The 24404-nt window shown below is 39.7% G+C and overlaps 1 protein-coding gene across 1 annotated transcript; it reads left to right on the top strand.

The window, feature by feature from the left end:
• Positions 1–1013: 1013 nt before the first annotated feature.
• On the top strand, positions 1014–23243 carry CMKLR2 (chemerin chemokine-like receptor 2; the record flags this gene model as incomplete). Its single annotated transcript, XM_079539364.1, has 2 exons — positions 1014–1195; positions 22175–23243. Exon 2 carries the CDS (start codon positions 22191–22193, stop codon positions 23241–23243), a length of 1053 nt encoding a protein of 350 aa, XP_079395490.1. The 5' UTR covers positions 1014–1195; positions 22175–22190.
• Positions 23244–24404: the final 1161 nt, after the last annotated feature.

Genomic DNA, 24404 nt, shown 5'->3' with positions numbered 1-24404 from the left:
GGACCTTCACACAGAGTCAGCAGGGGCACCACAAACAATTATCCTGCCTCCGAACTATGGTGATAGCACCATAACTTAAAGGCTCTCATTTCAACTCAGAAATGCCAGACAGCAGCAACTGGAGTACATGGATGGGTAACCACTACAGGGATTCATCACTTCTTTTATTTCAAGGAGTAATTTCAGTGGCTGTGCTATACTGAGGCTTTACTTGCATGCATTAAACTGAGTCACAAGTGGCGTAACTTGAAACTGCAAAACTATTAAAAGAATGGAGATACTTCAGCCTGCGCATCTCCTCAGCAAGTTCCTACTGTTTAGGAGATTGAATGGACCATACTTCCTCACAGAGGATGGGCACACAACGTCAGACCTGTACATGTATGTGCTGCCAGTAACAGAGGCAAACGTCTGAGGAGAACCTGCAGGGATAATTCAGCAGCTGACAGGAGAGGAGTAACAAACTGCCTCAGCTCAGCCTTCTGTGAGAAGATCAACATGAAGGATGAAGTAAAAAGCTGATCTGAAGCTATACACAGTCATTTTCTACCTGAGGTCAGGCACAAAGCACAGCCAAAATCAGGCACACCCAGCTGCGCTCTCACTTTATCAGCTCTGAAAAGCCACGCAGGGTTTCTCAGATTTGCACGGACAGTTCCAGCTTTGTTAGGCTCCTTCTGACTGTAAATATCTTAAGCTGCTGGACTAAAAAGTAAATCGCATCCGTGTTAGCATTAGTTTAGACATTCTACCACTGGGAAAAACGAAGAAAAAAAAAAAGCACCGAAGAAACTCTAATGCCGCTCTCGTACTGCAACAGGTAAACGAGAAAAGAGCAAAAACGACGGCCCTCGGGGCGGGGCCGCGGGCAGCTCCGAGGGCCGGGCAGGGCCGCTGCGCTCCAAGGGCTCCGCCAGGCACGGCCGAGCCCTGCCCGCCGCAATGCCGGGCTGCGGGGCGAGGCGGCGGCTGAGGGGGCGCTACCGGCGCCATGTCCGTGAGCGCGCGCGCGCGCACAGGTCCGCTGGGCAGTGCGCGGACCCCACCCCTCTCCGTGCGCGGGCGCGCTCGCTCGCCTCGACGGCCTCCGCGGCCCCTCCCGCCGCCTGCCCCCCGCCCCACGGAGCGCCTTCCCGCCGCTGCCGCGTGCCGCCCGACTCGCTCCCCGGCACCGCCTCACCTCCGTCCCTTCCCAGTAAGTCCTTCCGTGCCACGCCGGGGTCATGGGACGCCATCCCGGCTTCCTGCTCCGGGGCGGTGCTGTGGGCGGGGGGCGCGGCGGAGGGCGGTTTGGAGGGCCGCGCTGTGGGCGGGGCGGCGGGCGCTGCGCTCCTCCCTTCGGGCGGCGGTTGCCGGAGCTCGTCGGGGGGCGGCGGCTGGAAGGCTGGTGTGGAGCTGGATTTGCTCGCGTTCCGTGGAAATTAAAAAGGCTTTCGGTTTTCTCACGAGTGAGGTTAAGAATAGGGCATAGTTCAAGTTCCCTTTAGCTTTCAACCGTAGGTTTTTAACGCTGTAGATCTAATCTCCCGTGGGAAAGCAGAGATTGCGTGTTTCCCTCGTGTTGCGGTTGCTGGAAGCAGCGTGTTTTAAGCAGCCGGAGCAGAGGCACAGTTGACCAGAGCTGACGTGCAGAGACAGGTGCAGATACCAGACACGACTTGTGCAGCGGGGGGAATGACTGGAAAATTTAAAGTGAGGTTGCTGTAAAAGCGGGCTGCTGTTGTGTGATTATAAAACCGTGTCTTGGAAACGTCTGCCCACACTGAATTTGTAATTGAGCACAGAAAGTCACAGATAAACTGCAGAGCAGCGGGAGAAGGCTTTGTTTTAAGAGAGAAATTACTCAAATTGCTGTTGGATTGTTTGGCTCCCTTTGCTTCGATGCAGATATGTTTTCGTTGCCAATGTAGCTAGCTTATGCAGATCTTAAGTTGCCCGGTGACATTTTGTTGCCTGGTTTAATACAGAACTTGGCAAAACTCTTAGCTGATGAAATAAGAAGGGGGAATACTGCTTTTAGGTGCGTATTGCATAGGGGTTTTGCTTCTCAAGGCTGACAAGATGCATGAAACAGTGTAGTTGTTGTTATGTTTATTTTTTTGGGCATAACTGAATAAGATGGACTGGTCAGAAGGTATGGGTTTGCAATACAAACATGTGGAGAGAATCAGTCACTTCAGTAACATGGAAATGATTCTCGATTTCAGTGATGGACAAGGGAAAACCCAGTTTTAGAATGCATCCTGTGGGTAGCAATGGAGATATGAGAGAAGCAGATCTTGCAGATGCAGCATGTCTTTGGAGAATATTTACATGTGTGAAAGCTCAGGCTCATGGCCAAATTATTTCATGTGGGCAGAGCTGCATTGTTTAAAGGTGTATGCTCTGTCTGTGGCAAACACTTTGAAATGCTATCTAATGCCAAAATAGTTTACCTTTATGATGGGTTCGCAGCACGCTTAGTGAGTTACTGTGGATTACCAACCCTGTGTGACTTGTTGGAACAAAGTAAGCTCAGTTGCATATCTGAGGTTTCAGTGTAGCTCAGGTACTGACATTTCAGTTCCAGAATAGCTCATGTAAAACAGAAATCCGTAGCAAAGAACACTGCAGAATCCATCTTACAATGCTATCTAGCCTGTCCTTGGAATATTCCTGAATATTTTTTTGTGAAGATAGAAAGGATTTTTCTATCTTTTGGACTATCAATCAAAGGTAGCAGAATTCAGGTATGTGTTGTCAGGTATTTCATGGCTTCCAGCTCTTTCTGTGTAACTTGAGGTTACATCTTGATTCAAGCTCAGGTAAGGTACTGACAGAGATCCCTTCCCTCTAGTCTCCTCTTAACCCTAGCAACTAACCTAGTATGTATGTACATGAATGATCAGTCAGGGCTGAGAAACTTTCTCCCCTCTTTTAAAAATTCCTCTCTTCTGATACGAGCATCCAGCTTTTTTTCCCCCCCGCAGATGATATCTGTGCCAGTTGTTTCCATATACTGTCTCATTCAACTTGCACTGCTTTGCTTTCTACTTTTGCTTCAATTTGATATGCTTTTCTGCTCCTGTTAGCCAAATCCATGGCAAAGTTATAGCTATGAAGAATATTAAGAAAAAAATACCTCTGACAAATGTAAACAGTATATATTTTTCTTAAAAGAGACAAAATTTTTCCAGTAGTTGGCTTAAGGTTGTAGAGAAAGAGTAACAAAAGAAAATCAAGGTTGATAAAATTATCTGGGAGGAAAGTTGCTCAGAATTTCAGTTTGTTGCATATGTTCTTTCCATTTAAATTTTGAATGCCTATATGCTCATTGAATTGCTGTTTTGGTAAAATTGTTTAAGGGTCTGAGCTGAGCATTGAATGACTGACATCCATTGAGGGCTGGGCTTTGAGGCGCGCAGAGTACTGTAGCCAAATGGCCTTGGAGGTGGATAGCAAGACCTAGCCTGGGCTGCAAGGACAGCAAATTTCAAAACAGTTCAAAGCAGGTGTGAAGATTTTAGAGCACTTCAGTTCTGAGTGAACTTGGGAAAGGTGGATCTCTTCAACTCTGTAGGAGAATGAGTTCCGTGATACGTGATGTTATATTAAAAGCTTTAATTATGAAGAAGTGTAGAATTCTCGTAAAGGAATGTTGGTATTTTTCAAGAATTTTGTGGGGGCCACTGTTCTGAGGTACCAGATTAAATGGAGGAATGATGTGATATTCTGTGGTATTTTTTCCCCTGTATGGTCACTCCAACTATACCCAGTAGTAGTGTTTTCAGAGTTTAAAAAAACAAAACAAAACAAAAAAAACTTACGTGTTAAATGATAATACTAACTCCCTCCACCCAATTATTTGTTTACTTATCGATTTATTGTTGTAACTGCTCTGGATAATAGATTTTTGTACACATATACGTTAGAGAATAGAGAGATTTTTATTATGATAATGCTGAGCAAAATTCAGTGACATTCACGCTCGTTTCAGAGCCTGTTGTTGTTGCTGGTACAGCTGCTGTTGCTGTTCATTTGTGGCAAGTCATCCAGAAGGAAGGGCTGATGAGACAATTCAAAATGTGTCACTTAAGCGCTGAAAATGTACAGAAAGTATCAGAATTCAATGCTCCCAGAAAGTTTCTGCACGGTGGGCTACTTCTGTTCTTGTTTACCCTTTAAATCCCTACTCTAGTACTGCTCAACTGTTCTCAATCTTTCCAGTAGCTTAAATTAACATGCTTTTGAGACACTTTGTCCTAAAACAGAAATTATGAACAGACTTTCTGTAAAGAAGGCAGCAGTTGAGTGGTTTGTATGTGTTGATCTAGCGCTGCATGAAATGCTTTCTTACTGGACTAAGCCTAACCATGCTGCTGAAGACAGCGTAGGGAAAATGTCTTGGTGTCCACATAGCCCTCTTGTGGAGCAAAATAAAATTTGTTTGACTTTTCAAAGTAAAGGGGAAATGCCTCCAGATCCTTTTCCCATTTGAAACTCGAAATAATGTTTGCTTACAGAGAAAGCATCTTTAATCATAAAGTGCTAAATAGTTTGGTGTTGCATTCACAGTTATTTCTACTCTCTGCTAATAACTGTTCAGCGAGTTCATGTCTCTGAAATAACAGTGTCTGTTTTCAGAAACGTGACACAAAGAACAGGACTGGATCAGGAAGTAGGTTGGGGGTTGCTTGTCGTGACTGGTCATGAATTGCAGGATATTCTTTCACCTTCAGCTTGTGCATGGATTTTATTTTTAGCTTCAGAAATAACAGTCCCTTAACATTTCTTAATTCCATTTCCTATTTGTTTTATATTTCTTTTCAAAAATAGCACCATTTAAACTTGCCTGTTTGATATAGTCAGATCAGCCCTTGAGAACTGACATTTTCAAGTGTAGGTGTTCATTACCGAATCACTCTGAAATATACAGTAGTTTCTGAAATGGACATGCCAGCAAATGCAGTAGAAAGCAGTAAAATGACTCCATTTGCTTGTGCTGAAGGGAGCTCTATGACCTGAGATCCTCCACCTATGAAGGAAATGGAAAGAACAGTAGGTTCTAGTATTAACCACAGATAACAGGCGTTTCACACTTAGAACAGCGTTATTCTCATCTGCATGGCAGAATGATTTGATCGGCAGATTTTAAACTATCCTTCTCTTTCATGGTATAGATATGTCACAAAATTAACACAGGTTTTATATGAGAAGCTAATGTGAGCCTTGAAGTATTTTAAATAGGAATTGCAAGTGGCAATTATTCCCTTCTAGCTCACCTCCCTTTCCATCATAGTAGGAACTCTGAGGTTTTTCAAGAAAGTAAATATTTATTCCTATTATTCAGGCAGAGAATAATGTATTTCCAATAGAGCTGATTTTCTCAAAGCTTAGTGGAGATGTATTCTGTTTTTTAAGAGCTGTTCAGTGTTCAGGCTCCCAAAAGTTATCTACCTACCTTGACTCCCTTGAATATCTAAATCGAATGTTTATATGTATATATGTCAAATGAACAGATCCAGTTTTAAACGGATGTGTGTGAATGTAAGATGACCCTGAGTGTAAAATACCTCAGCAGCTTCTTCGTATGTAGTGTAATTTATAGGAGCTGCAAATACATATGCTATTATTTGAGTCAGTTGATATTCTGCAGGCAGTTTAAGGTGGGGTCAAAATGTATTCCCAAGGAAGTTAAATAAATGCTCTTTTCTTCCACATTGGCTGTTTCAAATTATATTTAATTTTTTTAATGTTTCCACAATAAACCACATAAAGTATTTTCTTACATCGGAGAGCAAGCAGTCTCTACGTCGTTTTACTTTGGGAATCATTTAAAGAAAGATTTCTTTATGCTGTTCAGGAAAAAAAAAAAAAAAAAAAAGAAAAAGAAAAAGCAGGAAGTTGAATAGCGTGGAATAGAGAAGCTCTGTTTTTCTCCAGGGACAAAACTTGCTTTTAGTCTAGCAAAGTTGATAAGCAACAACATCAGCCTTTGAAAGAAACCTCTTTCTCTTCCAGTTGGAAAATATGGAGTCAATTTCATGGAAAATTCAGAAAATGGAGTAAGTAAAAGAACAAAAAAACTTTTATTTGTGGTGTTCAGCATTTGGTGTGCTATTACTGTAACTAGTGTTCTCTGCATCAGAGTTTAGCATCTTTGTTTTCTGGTCCATCAGTAAAACCAGAAGTCTCTTACGTGTTGGTGGATGGTCAGTGTGTGTAATACAGAAGTAACAGGGAATCAGTTTCTGCTTTGGATATGAGGTACATACACTTAGTGTGATGCCCTCTTGCCTCAGTTCTCCTCTTGAAATGGAGAAGAGGCAGTTCCCTGTGAAGTGGCAGAGAGGGAGTTTCCCTCTCTGCAAGGGTAACAGAAATGGAAAGTGGGTCACTCCAAAAGTCTCTCCTATTTATTTCTTTGGAAAATACAAAAAACACAAAGAACAGAATAACACTTTTTGGTAGAGCAAATTCTCACCTACAAAACATAGTCACCACCATTACCTCCGCATTTTTCTCAGTGATGACAAAGAGGCTGCATGCTGTGCTTGTAAAAACTTGCATGCTGTGTGGATCATAGCTTGTTTTCTGCACTGTTCTCAGCACTGCTGAAATGCACCACCCAGCCCTCACTGTGCTCACATCCACTCTTTGGTCTCCAGAAACATTCAGCAACCATCAATGAATGTCAATGGGTGCCATTTTTTTTCTGTGTGGAACAATTCAATTCCACCCCTTTGCTTCATCTGCAGTTCCGTGTCAGACGCCATTTTGTCAGACTGCCCCTCTGCTGCCATCTGTCACATTGCAACAAAATGGAACAATACTGGTGGGAAGACTCAACCGTCACTGCCATATCACCAGTATGCTTTTCCTGGAAACTTGAGAGATAGGCAATACACAGCATGGAAATGTTCTGACAGCGCAGTATTCAACCAGTAATGGCCTTGCCATTTTGTATCAAGCTCGGGTTTTTCTGCTCCCTTTTCCTGAGAGAGGCGGAGAGCTGGGTAGGCTTTAGAAGCGAAGTTACGCTCTCTTCTTTGACAGCGATCAGAGGAGAGGGCAAATCCAGAACAGCGACCAGGAGCTTACATTCCTTCTCTTAAGTCTCACGTTCATTGCTTTGGAAAAATAACTTTGATACCCATGAAGTCAAGGGCATCTGGCACCTTTCACAAAAAGTATTTACATCCACCAAGCAGAAAAACAATCTGACAAATGGAAAAAGCAATTTTAAATATACAAATGTGTGTGTGCTGAATACACCAACGGCAGCATCTGAGAGGATCCACAGTTGTGATTAGGCTTTACTGGGGCTTGGTTTGGACTATATTTGCCATGGCTTTGCACTGGTGTTCAGGATCCATTCTCCATTTATATATAAGGTTCTACTGTCCAGTTTAAAGCCTTTGCGTGTCCATAAGTCCTAAGGAATGTCAACAGCTGTAGAGAGTAACCTTCTCTGTTCCAAACGTGCCTACGTATTTCTCTTTGTTAAGATTTTGAGGAGTAATGCCACAAAGCAGCAGTGATAACCTGTATGTCCTATATAGGCACCTTGCCTGTTCTATTTTCAGGGAGCTGTCCTTAATTTTCTATCAAACCTCAGCTTTGGTATCTGTATTCTGCATGTGATGAGAACTACTTTTTAATTACCAATTGCAGTTTGCTTGTGTTTCAGAGCAGCTCTGTCACATCTATTGCAGTAGCTGAGAGAAATAGCCTAAGGGGAAACTAATGAGGAACTGGCACTCATCCTCTCCTCCTTATGATCCTGCTTGCTTTCTGCATTGTTAATCATCGTGACAAACTTTAACAATTTAGCTGTGAATTGTTATGGATGATTGCAGAAGATGAAACTTAAATGACCTCCTGGGTCAGAGTTATGTCTGTTGTGTGCAACACCAGGGTATAATCCCAGCAGAACTGTGGACTTGGGAGCTTAATCAAAGGGCTGGTGTATAAAAGATGGATGACTGAACCCTCAGAACTTAGGCTTTAAACAGAAAAAAAAGACTTATTTGAAAGAGTAGGTGTAGGCATTCATACTGGTGGCTTGGATCCAAGTGGATAGAGGTGGCTAAAATCCTGAAGAAGTATGGCTCAGGTTCCTCTCTGTGCTTTTCTTTCACTTCCTTGTAAATGAGTGTTCAATATTCATCATAAATCTTTGTTTGTTTTGTTTGCAGGAGTTGCATAAAGTGCTGCTTTTAAAGATCTTGTTCAAACTTGTATGCATATAGATATATATTCATACATAGTCTCATTTGTTTCTGTGCTTGTGTGTTTTTTTGTGCATTGTGTGATTTTTTTCCAACACTTTATACATGAAAGTCTTCAAATTCCAATATCTGCATATAAAGAGGATGTGGATCTGCTAAAAGCCAAACCTCCCTTCATCAGGTTGTTTGGTCTAAATGCTGGAGAATGTTGTTGTAGTTACTGACTATGGTATGTAGTGGGCAATTATGCCACAAGCAAACATTGCAGCTTCAGGGAAAGGATAGGCATGAATAGTCATTAGTTTCACAGAAAGGAAGGAAATTACTCTTTTCCTGATTGTCAGGTGGTTAATTTCAGTCTTTCCAGAGTGGATCTGTATTGGTGAGGTGTTAATTCAAACAATGAGCACAAAGGAATAGTGAATAATTAAAAATGAAACAAACTGAACTCCAAATATCTGAATCCTTAAAAAGTAAGTAGCTTATTTCTTGTTGTTCAGCTTAAATTAACTCTGGGAAAAACAAATATCTTTTGTTAGACTGAATTTACAAATTCACGATTAATGCAACTGATTTTATACACTTTGGATTTAGTCTGATGTGTTCTTCAGTGCTGATATTATCTGCTCATATTAATATACAGCTTGATAACTGGTGGTCCTGTGGGTGGGAATAGTAGTCACCAAGTGAAAGTAGTCACAACTATCAGGCAGTTATTTGTAAGTCTAGTAAATTAAAGCTGTTTTGGTTTTGTTAGTTTGTACTTTGGTTAATATTGGTAAGGCACTTTCGAAGGCTTCTCCACATTTTTTTTCTTCCATACATGCTTTTTTTGTTCTATAGACTGCTTTTTTTGTCTGTTTGTTTTTAAAGAAAAGAAAAATTCTGAAGTGTTTTAAGGTGCATTTGCTTTTTTTTTTTTGCACAGCTGTTCAACTCCAAATCTGTTACTTGTATAAAAATGTTCTCCCTTATTCTTTTTTTATCAGATTTAAATTACTAGTTCTATGCTCTGCAAGTCCTTCATGAAGTCCTACACTTACCCAAATGTAGCATAAAAACTCCAGAACTTCATTAACTTACCCTGTTGAAAAGGCAAAACTGACACAATGAAATAGAAACAACTTCCATGTTGGAAAAGAACGCAAACAAGGGGTAATTTTTTTTCACTTACTTTCTCCCCAGCATACAACATTCAAAAATTATCTGAAAAGATCACACTGGTGAAACGATATCGATGGCTAATGTGTTGTATATGCAAAAGTGTTGGACTCACCATTCCAATTTTTACTCTGAGCACAGAAGGAATTTAAACATAGGAGGTTGCAGGAACCAAGCTTACATTCCTCAGGGATGTAAGATTCCCTCTGTGGTAGATCAAAACTGTAGAAGAATGAAGTGATATATTTAGCTCCAAACAGAAAACAAACAAAAAATCTTTTCAAATTAAATGGAAGTTTGTCTGTAAAATCCTATTCTCTATTTTTTTGCTCACAGATACATTGCATGTGCAGGTTATATAGTGCAAATTTGGTAATTGTTCATCAGTGCAAAAGTCCTTTTCAATTTCAAAGGAGAAAAAGTAGGTAAAGCATACTGGCAGAAAAAAAATGTCTTTGAAATGCTGTGACTTGCTCTTCCTAGTGAGGAAAAAAGCCCTCCTTTTCCATGAAAAATTGTCTCCACAGAATTTCTTCTGGATCCTTTGCAGCTGTGATTTCATGTTTTCCACTATGACAAGCAGGATGAAGAAAATTGCTGTGTGAATTTTAATCCTCCCATGCTTCAGAAGGATGAAACAGTTGATCTATCTACTCAGTACATGTTAGAGCAGTCCCCATCAGCTTCAGTTTATGGTGAAGGAAACAGCCTCTTATAGACAACTGTTCACCATCTCAAACTAATAGAGAATTGCACTCATTGCACTCATCAGAATACTCCCTGCACCAAGAAGGTGAAGAGCAGTTGACATGTATGTAATTCTACTTTGCTTGCTGAGGTTTGTCTTTCAGCGCAGATTGTATGTGCATGCTTCTACCCAGCAATTTTCTCTCGTCTTACTCAAATAGTGCTTTGGAGTCCTATGAATTAATTGCCTCATAATAACTGGATCTGAAAAAGTACCTACAGAGATTGACTGATACTATTACAAGCAAAATACTCTGCAGATCTGCAGTTAAATGGTGCCTGTATGCATCCTATCCCAATATTTACAAAAGAACTGCTATGAAAAGAGCTCTTTATCAGCTAAGATTCACCTATCAGTTACCTAGAAGAAATAAGAAATTTAAGCATCAAGAAATACACAAATGAGGTGCCAAATCATGAGGTCTTCTGAAATCTTCCTGCTCTCTTCAGGTAACCCAGCTATCTGTCAGACATTTGCAGGTATTATGTCCCACCACCATCATTTTCTCCAGGTCCAGACTCTGTCCTGCTGTAACAGAATCTCTATCCTTCTTTCACTCGTAGCTTTTTCCTCTTCATACAAGCTATCAGCATTTTATATTATATTGGCAGAACAAGAAGAGCTGATGTGGAAGAAAGACAAAGCTGATTGTTTTGCTGGAAGGAATTTCTGGCTCCTGATAGATCCTGTAACTTGTGAGCCATAACAGTAGTGCTTAAAATTGATAATCTTATCAACTGAAATTTCAGTCTTGCTTCTTCTCACTACGTAATTCCCTCTTTTCTTTTTTTATTTGTTTTTACTGGAATTAGTAGAGTTGATACCTGGAAGATTTGCAATTGACTGAATTCAGTCAGTTGAACATTTTAAGTGTCTTGCATTAGTCACAAATGAGTACAGCTGTTAAGATTATTCCTTCCTCTAGAACATTTAGTTTTTGATAAAGGCAGGCTGTCAGACCAAGAGCTGATTTAAAATGGTATGATGAACGCAGTACCATCAAAGTCAGGTGAAGCTATGGTATGAAGATACCAGGAGAATAATATTCCCATTTTACTGGCTGAGAGGCTAAGGTATATGGAGAGCATGAATGCTGACCACAAACACTAAGCAGCCTCTTGACAGAACTGGAATGCAAGTCAAGTCTCCCAAAGCCCAGTTCAAGTGTCTGACCATAGAATTACACTGACTGGTGGGCAAGGGGGCTAGTAACTCACACTTTGAGAAGTTCACTTTTCTCTTGCATACAAAAAGAGATTAATAATCATAAACACAAACTGAAGGTATCTCACCATACAGTTAACAAATGATGCTTTCAGTGTAGCTTCTTAAGCATCTTTCTGCTCATTCAACATTATTTTCTATAAACCAGAGTGGTCAGAAACAAAGTAGTACTGTTGAAATCCTCCTCTACATAACAAAAAGCAGCCTGCAACTGTAAAGTCCATTTCCATTCAGCAGCCACCACATCTGTTGCTTGCTTGGACACGGGCCAGAATGATTCATTCACATGTCTAACATTTATTTTGGTGAAATACTGGGATTATACAGAAGGGCAATATTTCAAAACTGGGTTTAGCAAACCAAGGGAAGTTGGAAACAACTTCCTCACAGCTGAAAACAAACACAGTGTTATATCATTCTGCAGCTTTATTAAGAGGAAGGCAGTAGCCAAGTGAAGCAGCTGGAATCACACTGAAGTCACTCTGAACTCTACAGATCACTTCGTTCTTCTTTCTGCTACAGAGAGCACATCCCTGACTTACAGTGTGCTTTCTTCTGAAGAACTTAAGAAGGTAGGTCAATCTTTCTATTAAGAATTACATCTTTCTCTCCCTTCCTTCAGAATAACATGCATCTACAAACAAAACAACAATCACAAGCAAATTCTGTAAGGCAGTATAGTGGTTAAAAGAGTTTCTTAGTTTAAAGAATGTGATACTCATTTGTTTCAAAGGCTATTTTGAACCAACCCTGAGGCAAGAGGGATGTGAAAATAAGTGTGAATTTAATAACTTTCAAATGCGTTTATAGGCTGTTCAAGAAGTATTTTAGCCAGCCAAAGAATGCCAGCTGACCTTGGCTGAAATATCTCCCCACACCCTGCATTAGCTTTGTTTGCTTTAAGGCTTAGGAATAGTACATCTCCTACAGCTATCAGAAATTCCAGTAATATGAAAAATAAGTACATTGATTCTGATCTGGATTCCAGAACAGGAATTGGATATCATTTCAACTTCAGGTAACAAATTGATTGTTAACAACTGACAAACCTGTAATTATTAACAGGATAAGAACATCATTATTCTGAATAGTTACAGTCATGCAGAATTATAAAGAGTTCCTTATGATCTGATCTGGAAGGTTTGTGTTCCCCCTACTATCATGAAGATGAAATGATGTGAATCTAGCTGTCACTCAGTGCGTGGAATAGGGTTATCTAGAAAACAACAAGATTTGAAGCTTTCTATATGAGCGTATAATAAGCAAGGCTGAATTCCACCTCCTGTTCAGCCCTAGTGATGGCCATGTCATTTTCCCCTCTAGACTTTTTAAATGCTACCTTGCAAAATCAAACAAAATACCAGAACTCTTTTTGTAGCTTTATAAAAGATGCATGGATTCAGGAGGAATTAAGACACATTTGCATTCTAGCTGAATAAATTTTTCTTCCTGAATAGCATCACATTTGAATTTTCCAGTCTGTGATCTGTTGTTAGATATTTTTGCGTGTGAAAATGTGAATTCCACTATTCCAAACAGTAGACAGACAGTTCAACAGACTACAATGTTCTGCAAAATGCTTTTATTACTGGCTTTTCTATTCATTTTATCTTGTGGAACGTACCAACAGTTCCGATGGTTCTCAATACAGTTGCTGGTTGTCTGGCTAATTTTCACTCATTATTTCTAATAATGGTTTGATTTGTGTTCATTCAATCTGAAGCTATAAGTTCCATAAGAGAGCAGATCTGCATTGTTGCTGGCTTTGCAGAAGAGAACTGAGTTGGAGGAGCAGTTTCTCATGGCACGTTACCAGAAGTAACTGCTGAGATTGGGGTGGGCGGTACCCAAGAGACATTCGGTTTTAGAAAGGAAGATATCATGCATGGATCATCTCTCCAACGCTCTTTGCTACTTTTACAGTGTTTGAAGCTCTTGACACAAAAAGAAAAATTATCCTCAAAGCATTTGCTTCTATGCTCTTATTTGCAGCGTGTTCCAGATGCCATGGGCTTGGAGACTTGAGATTAAAAACAAACAAACAAACAAACAAAAGCACATCAGGCTATCACTGCTCTCTTGCAAAGATAGTTTTTGCTGCCTTGTTGCAGATCTTTTTCACCTGCCCACTGCTTTACTGCATTACATTTCTTAAGAGTATTCTTTTCGTTGGTGGGCCCAATGACAAATTAACCAAACCTGTTTCTATAAGACAGGTTTGTTTTCAAGGGTATCAACAAAGGCCAACACTCCAGAAGACTCCTGACTTTGCCAAGTACATTAGCTCCCAAAGAGTATCTAGTTTCCAATACCTACTGTTACTCTTACGCTTTTCTAACCCTAAAATCATTAAGTTTAAGTTTTAACACATTTATAGCCATATCCCATCTAGTATCCAGGTATACTTGTATAAAAGTGGAAGCCAAACAAATTAAATTTTCCACAGCCTAATTTTTTTTTAATATAAATCAGGTCATCACATGCAGAGAAAGCAGAAAAACATGCACAATCTCATTTATAATTTCAGTTTTAGAATTCTTGATTAGATCACATAAATCACAGAAACGTCTTCCAGGAGGACAGGGAACAATGTATTCCCACCTCTGTTAACTTCATTTGTCGTCTTCTAAACTTTTCCTGTTTCTTTCTTCCCTTCCCTAATATCTCTCCTATACCTTTCTGACACTTCTCAGAAGAAATATTTCAAGAACTACAAGAACCAGCATCTTTTCCCTTTATCCACAAGATTTGCCTGTTCAATGCTTTGGCAAGGTCTGGATTCTACCTTCATCTCTTCCTTTGAATCTGCTGTTTGGCTTTAGGGCAGTTACTTCTGATCCTTTCCCTATTTCTCTTGTGTCTGTTTATTCTGTTTGGATTATAAACAAGGCAGGAATTGTCTCTTATTATGTGCTTACTGCACCTAGATGCAGCAAGGCTTTGATCTCCAAAGCCTACAGACAACATAAAATACTCACCTCTTTCAGCAAGTGTGAGCCTGGCACAGCAAGTCTGATCTCTTTTGAAGCTACCTGGTTGAGAGAGGCAAGAAAACTGTGAGTAGAAAGTCCCTGAAGCATCAATGTAATACTATTTTCAGCACTCCCATTTCTTCTTTCTGGTCATCTTTCAAAGAGCTCAGACTCATATTGTTCAAGTGAGAAGTTTCATAATTGTTAAGAACCATTGTCCTTTTAAGAAAGCTAAGTAAGACGTTTCTCAGTGTCTTAAACTCTTACTGGAGTGTATTGTGCCTTGTCTGGTGAGTCTAATTCCACATGACATAAAAGTGATTTGCACAGATAATATAGGAAACCTGTAAAACCAGTATTTCCAAGCTTCTAGTTGAACATCTGAATCAGATGCCATCTATTCTTATCACTGCTAGGGAGTGTTCCCTGTACCATATTAGGGAAATGTATAAATATCCAGTCCTGCTGCAGTTGTTTTACTACTATGGTGTGGTTAGTTGTTGTTTCCCCCCCCCTCTTCAATTCTTCAAGAATACAGGCAGTGCTTATTTTAGACTTAAGCTTTAAGTAAAAAAAGTAATAAATAAAAATCTTTGTATGAATACTAGTGGTATACAGTGATTCTATTACAAGTGCTGCTCCAAAAGTAATGCCTCCTATTTTATTAAGTCAGCCTGCAACATCAGAAGCAGATGTTGGTGGTATGGCAACAGAGGTTGAACCTTCTCACTTTCATAATGGCTGTTTTCTATCATGTATTTAATTGACTTTAATCAGTCTGCTGACACAACAATGAGTGGTCTGAAAGAAATGCATTCACTGTATTCTATGCTCTCATTTCCTCCTTCCTGTTAAGAAAGAGGTGTAATTAATGCATATTTTTGCTGAAGCAGAACAGCCTCTTAGGAACACTTGTCAAAGTTGCATGACAAAGTAATGATCGTATGAAAGTCAATCAACATATTCTTGCATCACAAATGTGCAACAGTTGCAATGTAGAAGTTGCATATAACTTTTGCATGAGAACAGTAGAAAGTCACGCTTGATTAGAAATACAGATATCTATTATCATAGACATCTGTTAAGCTGAAACACCTCAAAATTTTTAAACTGGTTATCTCCATTATCCTACATACGTAGTTACCATGATGGCTCATAGCTAAAGAAAGTAATGACAGCATTTGAATACGTACAAAACTCAGACCTTACTGATAAAAATAAGCATGGACAGAGATCCAGGCTCCTTTTCACAGTAGAGAAAACCAACTAAAATCTGCAGAGCTGCCCAAGCAGGTGCCAGCTCCCACCAGAACAGTGGGCATCATATCACAGGACAGAGTCCTATTTTAGGAAAGAGAAGGTATCCAAGAGGTGAAGCTTGGTTTCTCCACTCCATTGCGAGTGAAAGGATGGCATTATTTTTAAGAAAGGAAGGTCAGACTGTGTTTGAAGAACCAAGCAAGGATTCTGTGTTTAGCACCTGGTTTATCAGAGACTTCCTGTAGTTTATTTTCAACCTTCTTTGTCTGTAAATCTTCTGATGATACTTCCCATTGAGTCCAGTTTCACTACAACCTCTGAATACTTAGCTGTTATGTAAATAGTCAGACAGTTCTGACATATAGACCATATTTTAAATATTGAGATACACTGTTAATCTAATCTTTTGTCATTTTATTGACTCTGCTTGACCTTTTAATATGTTTATGGCCACACATTAGACTTGCAGAGATTACAGTCACGCTTTACACTCCAAAGAATACTAAAAGAGTTATTTCTACTTTTAGCTGTATTAGCAGAGGGGAATGAGAGCAAGAGCTGACTGCACAGATACAAAAGTTGTCTCCTCCCAGTGCATATCCCAAGGACATTCAAGTTCCCATGTTTTCTTTAGAGATGGAAATCTTAGTGCATCGTAGGGATCTGTGTGAAAATAAATCAGTTTCTACACAATGGAGTTGCTGGTTCTGGAGACTTTTGAGTTACCTGTTTATGAAAATGATAAGCTGCTCAATTGCAGCAGTGGTTTGGATGATTTGTCGTATTCAAACCAGAGTTACTGTAGATATTTTTCCTATTACAGAAGTATTTTTTAGATACAGATACAGGTTTTCCATTTGTTGTTTAACATTTCTGTGGCAGCAGAAGTCTGTGTCTGAAATTATTGTTTTACCAGTATTAACCGTGTCTGTTGTATAAGTTAATCTCACTGCAAGAGTCACTTAGTCAGTACAAAATGTTATGAGACTATTATCTGGTCAGATGACTTCAATACCACAGATGAAGTGGTGTGTTATGACTAACAGTATCATGTTTGGCCTTGCTTAAAGACAGTTGCTTTTGGCATAAGTTTTAGAAGACGTCTAGCTAGGACATGGCATATGCATTTCTAACGCTGTTTCAGTGAGAGACACAATGGAGAATGATGATTTATACTCCTGTCTTATCTGCTAGAGCAAATCTATACCTGTATTGTGTCTTGAAAGCGTTTCCAGTGTGTATCATACCTATCATGATGCATTCAAGTTGTTGAATTCACAACAGTATACAAAGTAACTTTGTTACTGCGTGTCTTCTGACCATGAGAACAATTGTGCATTTTCATGGAAGAGAAAATATGCACACAAGCCTTGATTCTGCTTTTCTGTGTACCAGATTAAACAGTCAGTTTCCTAAAAGCTTTGTCTAGCTTCTAGGAGGGTCAGATTTAAGCTTAAATTATACCATGGCTATAATTTAATCTTGTAATATGGGTGTACCAGACACTTCTTGCTATAAGAATGTTTCCACAAGGAGGCAAGTGGTCATCTTATGTACATAGTTTGCTGCCAGTTTGTGATCTCACCAGTATTGTCTGTTAACTTCAGGATCTTTACTTATGCCTTTGTACAACACTTTCCAGAAACATCTCTATATATTCTTCTAAAAACTTGCTCAGCCATCTGTGTTTTGAACTTCACAGATAAATCACTAGGTGAATTTCATGTTTATGTATTTGAAGCTACATAAATTCAAGATTCGGCACCTCAAAAGCTTGAAGATTTTTCAGATTTTTTTTTTTTTTCCTTTCAAATGAATTCTGTGTCCGAGTTGTGAAGACACAGCAGGACAAGCAGGCTTTGAGTGGCCTTTTGGAAAGCTCACTATTCTCCAACATGTAATTCTTACAGATGACAAACATTGAAGTGAATCAATCAAAGAGGCTTTCTTGTAGCCATAGATCATACATGCAGAATATGATATGCTCAGAATTATTAGTGAGGACATTAAAAGGAGGGGGTTTGCATTATATGCCCTCTATGAAAGTAACTACTGAGACAGCCAACTCCATGTACTATAATTTTCCTATTAAATCAGGGCCAGCCATTGAGACCACTGAAATCAGTTTACCTGCCCAAAGGCTCTCAGCCTTTTAAAGGCTGTTTCAACTGTTTATCACACTGAACAAATAGAGTTTGGGGTGGCCACTCAAATATTTGTTATCTTCTAACCAACACAGACAATAATAAGCTCTTTCCTTGGACATATTTGTAAATTCCTAAAATTTTAGGTGAGGGAGAGACTGCATGGGCTGCAGCCCAAACACATGGCATAAGTTACCGGTGCAATTAAATTGGACCCTAACTTGCATGTTGCTCAGAGAATTTTGAATTCCTATGAAGTGTTCACACACTGCGTTCACACACTGCGTGAGGTGGAAGGAAATAGTGACTGTTTTGTTTGTCTTCTCCTATTTTAGACTGAAAACCCAGCCTAATTTCATTCCAAAGCCTCAGGGCTGAGGCATGGCAAGGTCAATGACTCCCCTTGGCCAAAGAGGATGCATGTGGCACAGCCAGGAATAGAGTCATAGAATATGTCTCATAGAACTGTAAGGCCCTTCTTACTGTGACAAAAGTTGTTCTGTTGTGAGCAGGTTCAACCATTTGTCTGAGCTGTCACTATGGTTCACCTTCCTAGACTACTATAACAGTGGCAGAGAATACAAATTTCAGACACTTGTAATAAGAAACTGCAAATCTGTCAACTCAGATCTTATTCTGCATTTCCTCCCTGAAATGCAGAGAAAGGCACTGCATGTGACACATGGTAAAATTTCTTCCCAGCAGCTTTTAGGCTTTTTTAGATACATTTTATTAACAATCTTTCTTTCTCTGAATATTCTGTCCTAGGATCTGAAATGCATTAACACTGAGCATCATCCTGTGATACTTCCATGAAGTCATTTCTTAAGTGACTTCAGTTTTACAGAAGGGGACAGGAAATGAAGCCTCCTAATCAAACATTCTGAAACCTATTTGCTTAACATTTAACAACTATATTCATAATTAAACCACTGAATCAAGGAAACTCAGTTTCCATAGCTGCTTGTTACCTCAGCAAACAGGAACAGACACCAGTCAAAGGACAACTGCTAAGCATACACTTTACACAGACTGTGTACTATTTAGAAAGACAGGATGTAGTCTAAACTTGGTTATATTCATCCAAATGCAATACGACACTGTTCTGTAACCTGTAGCTGCCCCCAGGTCCTATTGCCAGGTCTCTGACCACATTTTCCTGTTTATTAAGAAATACTTTCCTCCCTGTGGCCCATTTTTGAAGCCCTGGACCAGTAGAGTGTGAGACACTGAACAGCATCATCTCTCTCTCTCTTTCTAACAATAAGCCTGAGAGCCAAATGGAAAAAAATCTTTCCTACTGGACCTCTTTTTGCAGAGAAGTTCATGGAAGAGTCTTCTCAGTCTGGAAATTAGGCCACGTGGCAAAGATTGTGCAAGAAATCAGAAACAAAATAAGGAATAGAACTTAATTTCTTCACTTTCAAGATCTGAACTTGGACTTCAAGATAGTTTCTGCTTCTTAAAGATTGAGAATAAATTAACTCATATGTTTGGGACTGTGTAACACAAAGAAATATCTGCTGTGAATGATGGTTAACAGTTGTCCCAGGAGGGAAAAAAAAAATAAATCTGCATCCTTACTGCTTTAAAACAGCATAGCTCCACTGAAAATCCCCTGCTGCTTATCTTTTCCAGAGCAGCACCTAATGCCATGAATCTTGTCACAGAAGTGTTTTGTATATATGGGATGCAGCAGCTTCTGGGCTTTGCAAGTTGAATTGGCAGTCTTGCGAAGTCTTAGCCATATAGTCTGCTTTCATCTGTGCCCTGAGAGCAATGGTAAACAATGTTCCTCCCACTTTTTTACTTCACTGCTGATACTATACTGGAAGACTGGCAGTTAGAGATAAGTGAAAGGGTAGCCTTGGAAAAATATTTCCTCAAAGTACATTGCATTCTAGATGCATGCTCTTTGGGTGGAGGCTTGTAAGTATTCAGTGTTTAACTTTTCTTTCTGCTGTACGTCATCCATGAAGTTCTAAATATTAAATGAACCTTGCTGGGCAGTAGGCAAACATCTGTTATTGTTGTCGTTTTTAGCCCAGTTAGGAAGAGATAGTTCAGGGGTTACACTTTAAGGGAGAAAATGCTTGAATCCAAGTGTTGTATTGTGCTAGCTATTGAGAAACTTAGATGCAAACCTGGCTAATGACTAAGATACAGGATATTAATCATCAAGATACTGGAAAACTACACTGATTTATTTAATTGCATAAATTCAACTTGAAGGTATAACTCCATATACAGGCAAGGACAGTTAAAAGCCCAGTTAACTTCAGTATTCTCTGAAACTATCCAAACGTAGGGTTGTTCCAGATGTTAGTGGCACTGCTTCTTGTTTATACCATTTCTCAGCAGATGTTATGCTATTTGAAAAAATTACTCAGATGGGTGGTACCAGAATTTGATGCAGAGCCTACCCCCGTGGGGCATGTAATTACATGAATACAGCCCAATATGTATCATTTTATCAGGGCAGCAAAGCAAATAACATTCCTTTAGCTTGATGCAAATTGCAAGGGGCAAATGTTATCATGGCCTCTTGATAGATGAGACTCCAGTGACTTTTATTACTTTTTTTTTTTTTTTTTTTAAACAAGAGATGTGAAGTTATACAGCTTTGTTGTTCTAACCTTGTCCCATCCATCTATAAATGAGAATTCAAATCCTACCAATGTGTGCACATACGTAGCTTCACTTATGCAAGGAAAATTACTTACATAAATACAGGCTTGCAGACGTGCTTCTGCAGGCAGTTTTTTCCTGACGTCCTGTTTCTGTTGTCCTTTAGCATACCAAAATTAATGGAATTGCAGGAATGCATAGCTGGATTCCAAAAGTGCAGGCTGATTCTCAGTTTCTGAACAGAACTAGCACTCAAATGTACCATGGAGCTTATCCATGGTACAGACAGTGGGCTGGTCACATCCTGCTCTCAGTGCAGCTGAGTGCAGCCAAAAAACACTGCTTTAAATGATGACAGAAATAAGCAGAATATTTCTTTTGAATGTGGAAGATACTTTTGTCAGACCAGGGTCATCTATGCTATTCTTTTTCTGTACTTTGGAATGAATACAGGACCTTAAGTGCTTTTTCCTGCTCAACTGTCATTTGATGTTTTCCTGTGCATTTCTTCTTTCTTCTGGATTTTTCTATTGGTTTATGTTTTCCTTTTTACTCCTCCTGTCCCTCCTACACTCTTCCTCTTTAGCTTTAGAGGAAAATTCCTATTTGAAAAATCACATTGTCCTTGCAAGTTCCAGAAGCTTTTGTAACAGAAGAAAATGGAGACTTTTTAAAGACAAACAAAACAACCAAGTAAACAAAACAAACCAAACATAATGCATTTCCAGCTGTAGCACTTACAGTGTGTATTATTCTCCTGGAAACTTTGTTTTCTTTCCTCTATTACCTGTTTCTCCAATCACTAGTGGAAAAATACACCAGTTGAATGCATTGCCACTGAACTATTTTCCTTATATTTCCTTCTCTACATCCTTTGCTGCATTTTGTTTGGGCTGTACCCCAGGGAATCTAAATTGAGTGGGTCTAAGAATCAGCACTCCTTGATATGAGGGCAAATCAAATATGTGATAGACAGGAATAAAGCTATGAACTTTCATTTGCTAGCAAAGTCACTGTCTGTATTTTGTTAACTATAACTTGAAATGTGTGAGGATGCACAGTTTTTTTTTTTGTTTGTTTTTTGGTTTTTTTTTTTTTTTTTTTATTTTATTTTATGAAGAAGACTCCCTGGCACTTTCTTGCCTTTGTAGATGCCCAGTGCTACTCTGATTTTTGATACAGACACAGTCCATAAAACTTGCCTCAAATGGGATTAGAGCAGTTGTAAAGCAATGGAAAGTACAGTGATGACAGCAGAGCAACAAGGTCGTAGGCTACAACAAATGAGAGTTTTCTCAAACGTAACAGCCATAGGCACAGAAATAAAGGAAAGAAGCTGCTTACCTTCAGAAGGTATCACATAGGCAAGAATCTGCAACAAGACTCCGTTGCCTCTACTGCCAACCCTTAAATGAGGTCTGGGAATCTCATTGCATGCACCTGAGCTCCCCTGGCTTGGCCCTGCCTTCCTTCCAGGTGTTCAATCACTGTTTCAGGCCGTGACTTAGCATTTCCACTACAGTGATAAAATACCAAACCCAACTAGAAAAGAATACAAATCACACTTCAGTAGAACTTTGCAACGTCATCCATCAGTGATGGATCTCTTAAGAAGTAAAAGCAAGGAAAACAGTTCCTGGACTACTTGTCTGGAGGTTTTTTTTTTTTTTTTTTTAATGTCTACAGCCAAGTACTCCACAAGCTTTGTCATAGAGGTTGATAGTTAGCAAATGATAATATGAAACTAAACTGAAAGGAGTTGAGGTTACTATGTACAACCCAATAAAACAGTTTCCCTTTGATTGTTCCATTTCTTTTCTTCCCTAGAAAGCAGCTGTGCAACATGTCATTTGAAGATTTTGAGAACTACTCTTATTTCTATGACCTGCCTGAGGAAGAAGAATCACCCCAGTCCACCCTCAGCATTGCCCATATGATTTCCCTTTCATTTTACAGTGTGGCATTTCTTCTGGGAGTGCCGGGTAACGCCATCGTCATCTGGTTTATGGGCTTCAAGTGGGATAAATCTGTCTCTACGCTCTGGTTCCTCAATCTGGCCATCGCAGATTTCATTTTTGTTCTCTTTCTTCCCCTTTATATCACATACGTGGCAATGGGCTTCCACTGGCCTTTTGGGAAGTGGCTCTGTAAAATGAACTCATTCATTGCACTACTGAATATGTTTGCCAGTGTTTTCTTCCTGACATTCATCAGCCTTGACCGCTACATCCGCCTTGTGCACCCAGTTTTTTCCTACAAGTACCGGACTATAAAGAACACCCTCATTCTTAGTATGATCATTTGGATGTCAGCTGCCATTATTGGCGGCCCTGCCTTATACTTTAGAGACACAGCTACTGCTCTCAACAATGTCACCATTTGCTACAACAACTTCCACGTGCATGACAGAGAACTCATTTTGCTGAGACATCACATTCTGATTTGGGTGAGGCTTGTATTTGGTTACCTCTTTCCTCTACTGACCATGGTTATCTGTTACTCATTGCTGATCGTTAAAGTAAAGAGGAGAACGGTGTTGACTTCTAGCAGGCTCTTCTGGACCATCATTGCTGTAGTTGTAGCTTTTTTTCTTTGCTGGACACCATATCACATATTCAGCATTGTGGAGCTCTCTGCTCACCATGACGAAAATTTGCACGACTTATTGCAGGATGGCATTCCCCTCTCCACGGGCCTTGCTTTCATCAACAGTTGTCTCAATCCAATCCTCTATGTTCTCATTAGCAAGAAGTTTCAGGCTCAGGTCAAGACAACAGTCTCTGAGGTGCTAAAATTGGCACTGTGGGAAGTGAGCCGCTCAGGAACCGTCAGTGAGCAGCTGTGGAACTCAGACAACACTCATGCGCCTGTGCACCACTGCGAAACCGCTCAGTGACTGTTCACCACCATCCATCTTTAAAATAGCTGACAGATTTGGAGGTGTTGTTGGCTTCACATCTGCCAGTGAGATGTGCATCTTTGCATATACAGTTTTGTATTAATGGCTGGCTTTACTGTGCTTGCTGCTTTCCTTTAAATGTTTTTAAAGGATACATCATTTGGGTGTGGTGTGGTTGCAGCGTGGATGGCCTGAATAGAAAGTCGTCTGGGTTTTCTATCAGGAATATTGTTGTAATCCTGTTGTTGACAATACTTCACTGATCACAAAAGAGCACATAACATTCCTCTGATCGCCACTGATAACACTTTTGATCTAGGCATCCTCATGTGAGAGATCATGTCAGACATCAGTGGTTTGTGAGTGTCACAAGTATTCCACTATTGTTTAAAGTAGGAGTCACCTAGCTATATCCCAGCCAAAAGAAGCTGTCATTAGCTTCACTCTGCAATCAGAAAAGTAACTCAATACAGAGAACACTGAATTGCTGCCTTTTCCTTCTAAAGAAGCATGGAAATGTTTTCTCCTGTTGTTTTGTCCTATATTGAGCTGAGCCAGGGGGCTGTGGTTTCTTGTCATTTTTTGCTTTTAATGCCATCTGGTTGTAAAACACTAAGCAGGTGTTTCAGAAAGTATTTTGGCTCATTTGAAATATTCAAAGAATTAGTGGAAATGTTTCCCACTGAATCTGAGACTTAAAGCCCTTGTCACATGTTCTTTTTCTGTGTTTAAACTTTCAGGTTTCAGAGACTTCACAATTATCAGCTGTTTTCTGCTGGTCTCACAAACAAAGTTAAGATGCAGTAAAACATTTTGTCCTACTGTCTAAATAGGAGTAGAGTGAATTCAACAATATTCTTTCACAAGCAGGTAGCCAAATTCAGACCTCTCTACCAAGCTGCAGTCAAGATTGTACAGCCAAAATACAAAGTTCACTCGCATAAGAAATAGGCAGTAGACCCAGTTGTCCTATTTTCTGCTCCAACATGTTGCCTGCTGTAGAATCACACCTACACCAATGCAAATATACACGCTAAGAGGAGCAGATCAATTTCTGAGGCAGTACCACTTGATCGAGAAGTTGTACGTGAGATAAAACTGCGAAGAATAAAAGCATAAAGCTTTAGGTAACTCGCTTTTTATTGTTACTGGCCTGCA

Source organism: Tetrao urogallus (assembly GCF_951394365.1).
Source record: "Tetrao urogallus genome assembly, chromosome: 8".
Taxonomy (NCBI): domain Eukaryota; kingdom Metazoa; phylum Chordata; class Aves; order Galliformes; family Phasianidae; genus Tetrao; species Tetrao urogallus.
This window is presented reverse-complemented; position numbering and strand designations above follow the sequence as displayed.